Source organism: Populus euphratica, unplaced genomic scaffold (assembly GCF_000495115.2).
Source record: "Populus euphratica unplaced genomic scaffold, PopEup_1.0 scaffold3091.1, whole genome shotgun sequence".
In the NCBI taxonomy this organism is placed as follows: Eukaryota; Viridiplantae; Streptophyta; class Magnoliopsida; order Malpighiales; family Salicaceae; genus Populus; species Populus euphratica.
In genome coordinates this window covers 12,201-15,754 of record NW_011502855.1, presented here as the reverse complement: position 1 = coordinate 15,754, position 3,554 = coordinate 12,201, and the positions used below count along the sequence as shown (strand labels likewise).

The window sequence follows — 3,554 nt, the reverse complement described above, 5'->3', positions numbered from 1 at the left end:
ACAAGGTCTCTTGCTCTTGAATCTTAGCAGCCTGAGCCTTGTCCAAAGTGGGAAGAGTCGTTGGCCCTTGACGGGTACCCAACTGTTAGGCTTCACGAGTATCAATTCTAGCCTGCAAAACTAGATAGATAAAAGTCCCTGAATACAAAGAAGCGATGATGATATACTCGATGCAAAATGAACTCTAATCCATCTTTAACCTCTCAATTTGAGAGAATATCGGCAAGTTCTGCATCCCCTGCAGCAACTGCTCGCTCTTGGAATTATAATCCACTTCCATCTCTGGCAGTAGTTTCGAGGATAACATAACTGGTAGCACTGTACCACGGGATCCAAAATAATGTTTTCCATGTTAAAATTATGCAATATATGCCAAATTTTGATCCTTTTGAACAAAGCTGTCTAGAAGTTTAGCAGGCAATGGAGAATAGAAGAGATGCGGCGGTAGTGAGTGACGGTTCCTCCTGCATACCATGTCCTCGTACACATGAAATTGACCACATATTTGTCATCAGAGAGTCTAGGAGTGGAAAGCTAGTCCCCCGACTTGGAGTGCCTTTTCTGATCACAATTACCCTGGTGCACTCCCAGGAGAGCAGCATCCATTATACCATGAGGTTGGATGCGAGAACTTCTAATTACTATAATTTCTTAAATTTCTTTACTCGTCCAAATTATTAACATGTATGTTCGAAGCAAGTAAATACATGCATATCTCAATGAAAAAAGACGAAAAGAAAACAAAAATTTCACAGGCATGAAAGCATTTTAGCCGAATGTTATGGAGTTCCGTTTGAGGTTTTCCTGCTGCTACAGATTCAATCATTACCCCCACAAATGTACCTGGTTGCAAAAGCATATTGTTGTGTTTAAGTTTTGTAAGATTGCGGTTTGCAAGGAAACAATGCATGGTATATTCCGTAGACGTGTTTTGCATCTGCAAGAAGAGAATCGATCTGTTTCCGGTTTCAAAAGTAATCTTCATTCCAGCAAAGGATAACAATCCCCAAACAATTTCTAAGAGTTTCGAATAACTACTCTCTCTTGATTTCCTTACAAATAAGGGAACAAATGTTTTGTTCATTCCCTACATCCTGCACATCGTTTAGTGGATTTTGTTGCCAGGAAAGATATCGTCACCATCATGACAGAAGTTGTCAGCAATATTTCTCCCCCTCCTGGTATTCCCCCCTTTCCTTCCTTTTTTTCTCTCATCGACTAACATCGTGTTCTGTGACCTAACTTTTTCTCTGCTGATGCCGAGATTACTGTCTGTGAGCTTGCCCTTTCTTCCGTACCAAGCTCTCCCTCTAACACTCGGCGTGCTTGTATAATGAGCAGATTTACTCTAGTAACAAAACCAAAGAGTGATCAAACTTGTATGTGCTGATATCATTTCGTTTTGCAGGTTCTGTAGCAACCGTATCAGATGCACCGCCCATCCACTACATGGTTAAAATAGAGTTATTTTCGTCACTTTGGAAAAATGCAGTGGAGACATATGAATCAGGGGTTCTTGAAGCTGGAGGCTATAAATGGTACATCTTATTGCTAGTGAATATGTGTCTTTCTTTGTCTTTCCATCTCCAACCGCAGTCATGTTTTATTATGAGAGACCCCTCTCATTTTTATTACCTCCTCCTTTGTTTGCTTTGCAAGGAAATTAGTTCTTTATCCGAACGGAAACAAGAGCAATATTGTAAAAGATTACATCTCTCTCTATTTGTTGAAATTTATTGCCTTAAATTGCTGACGTGTTGCTTGAAGACCAGTTCAGCTCACGTGTTGTTTTTATTTCTGCTAGAATAAAGGATTGAACAAGTCCTTAGGTGAATTGTTAGTAGTGGCGAAATGTAAGCCAAACGTGGCAGTAGTGTTACTTAATTTTAGTTTTTCTGTTTATTTTCCTTTTATAAATTAGTGTAATTGATTGCTGTAAAAATAAGCAATTATCCTTATCATTATCCAGTTTTCATGCAATAAACATCCCCTGTTCAAATTCAAATTTCTGGTGTTGATCAAAGTCTTTTATTTTTCTGCTTCTCGGTTCTTTACTTAGCAAAAGTATTTTCACTATTTAGCAATGGTTGACGCAAGTTCTCTTCCACTTGGTTGGGAGGTCAACGTATTTTCCGGTTGTTTTAGCTTGACCAAAACAAGGACAGCTACTGGGTAATTCAAGGCATGTTTTCTAAATCATTACTTTGCAATAGATCCTCAAGCTACTGTCATTAGTTACAGTTTTTGTTTTAGTGTTTATAGTATCACCAAAGTTATGCGTTGTAAATTGGGTGACGGGCAAGATTTACCTGCAATAGTTTTCTTCAATCACTCTGGGTAATTTAGTTTAACTCAAGAGAAAGTGATGCCCCTCTCTGATGTTCTGGCCTTGTTGCCAAGGTTAGATGCAGCAGGAAAGGAAAGACGCTTTCACGGATTGAATCTTCAAAGTGGTTTTGATCAATTCATTAAGCTTTCAACATTTAATGATGCTCGTTATGGATTCGTTCTGGAAGACACTTGTGTGCTTGGAGCTGAAGTATTTGTCTGTGGAGAAAGAAGCAGAGGCAAAGGAGAGGTCTTATCAATGAAAAAGGATCCTACTGCTTCCGAGTACGCTTGGAAGATCGTGAACTTTTCCAAGTTGGATGAAAAACGCCAAGAATCACAAATATTCAGCACGGGAGATCATCAATGGTATAGTTATTTTATTATTTTAATCTGCAATCTTAATTAAAACATGTTTCGGATGTGCTTTAGGAAGCCGATGTTTCTCTTACATTACGTTATACTCCATGTGCTAGCTTGCCCAAACAATTCGTTAGCTGTTAGTGATTCCTTTCTTTTCGAGATGAACACGAGCATAGAAAAATCACCTTCTCATACATTCTTTTCTTCTGTTATCAGTAGTATTTAGTAGTAGCACTTTTCCTTTTTCTTCTACATGTACCGGTTGTTTCAGGAAGATGGTGCTCTATCCTAAGGGAAAAGGTCTTGGAATGGGCACCCATCTCTCTCTGTACTTGGCTCTGGATTTGGCAACCCTCCCTGCTGGTTGCAGAGTATATGCGGATTACACCTTGCGCCTTGTGGATCAAGTCTATGGCAGACAGAACGACCGGTATTCTAAAGGTAAGAACACTGGTGATCTTTTTTGCCGGTTTAACATGTCAATGAGATAGGAAAAAAAAGAAGTTGAGATTGTTTCATCTTCCTGCAGCCAAAAGCTGGTTTGGTGCCTCAAGCTCAGAAAGTGGATGGTCAAGATATATTCCCTTGAGTTTTCATCAGTCTTACACTTACTTGGTTGTCAAGGACATTTGCATAATTGAAGCAGAGGTCATGGTACTTGGAACTGGTTCCCCCTTCTAGTTATGATTTTATTTTCAATCAGACATTTAATGGATATCATGTAAAGAATCTCATCGACTTTACTAAGGGGACGGGACTTATGCTATTGGTTGTTGACAGTACTATTTAGCATAGTTTGGTATAAAGCAGGTTTGCACATATATATATATATATATATATATATATATATATATATATATATA

The 3,554-nt window shown here is 38.7% G+C and overlaps 1 protein-coding gene across 1 annotated transcript; it reads left to right on the top strand.

The window, feature by feature from the left end:
* The first annotated feature begins 2,221 nt into the window (after positions 1-2,221).
* On the top strand, positions 2,222-3,467 carry LOC105119507 (ubiquitin carboxyl-terminal hydrolase 12-like). The gene is made up of 3 exons (XM_011017651.1): positions 2,222-2,697; positions 2,963-3,132; positions 3,221-3,467. Exons 1-3 carry the CDS (start codon positions 2,366-2,368, stop codon positions 3,370-3,372), a joined length of 654 nt encoding a protein of 217 aa, XP_011015953.1. The 5' UTR covers positions 2,222-2,365; the 3' UTR covers positions 3,373-3,467.
* Positions 3,468-3,554: the final 87 nt, after the last annotated feature.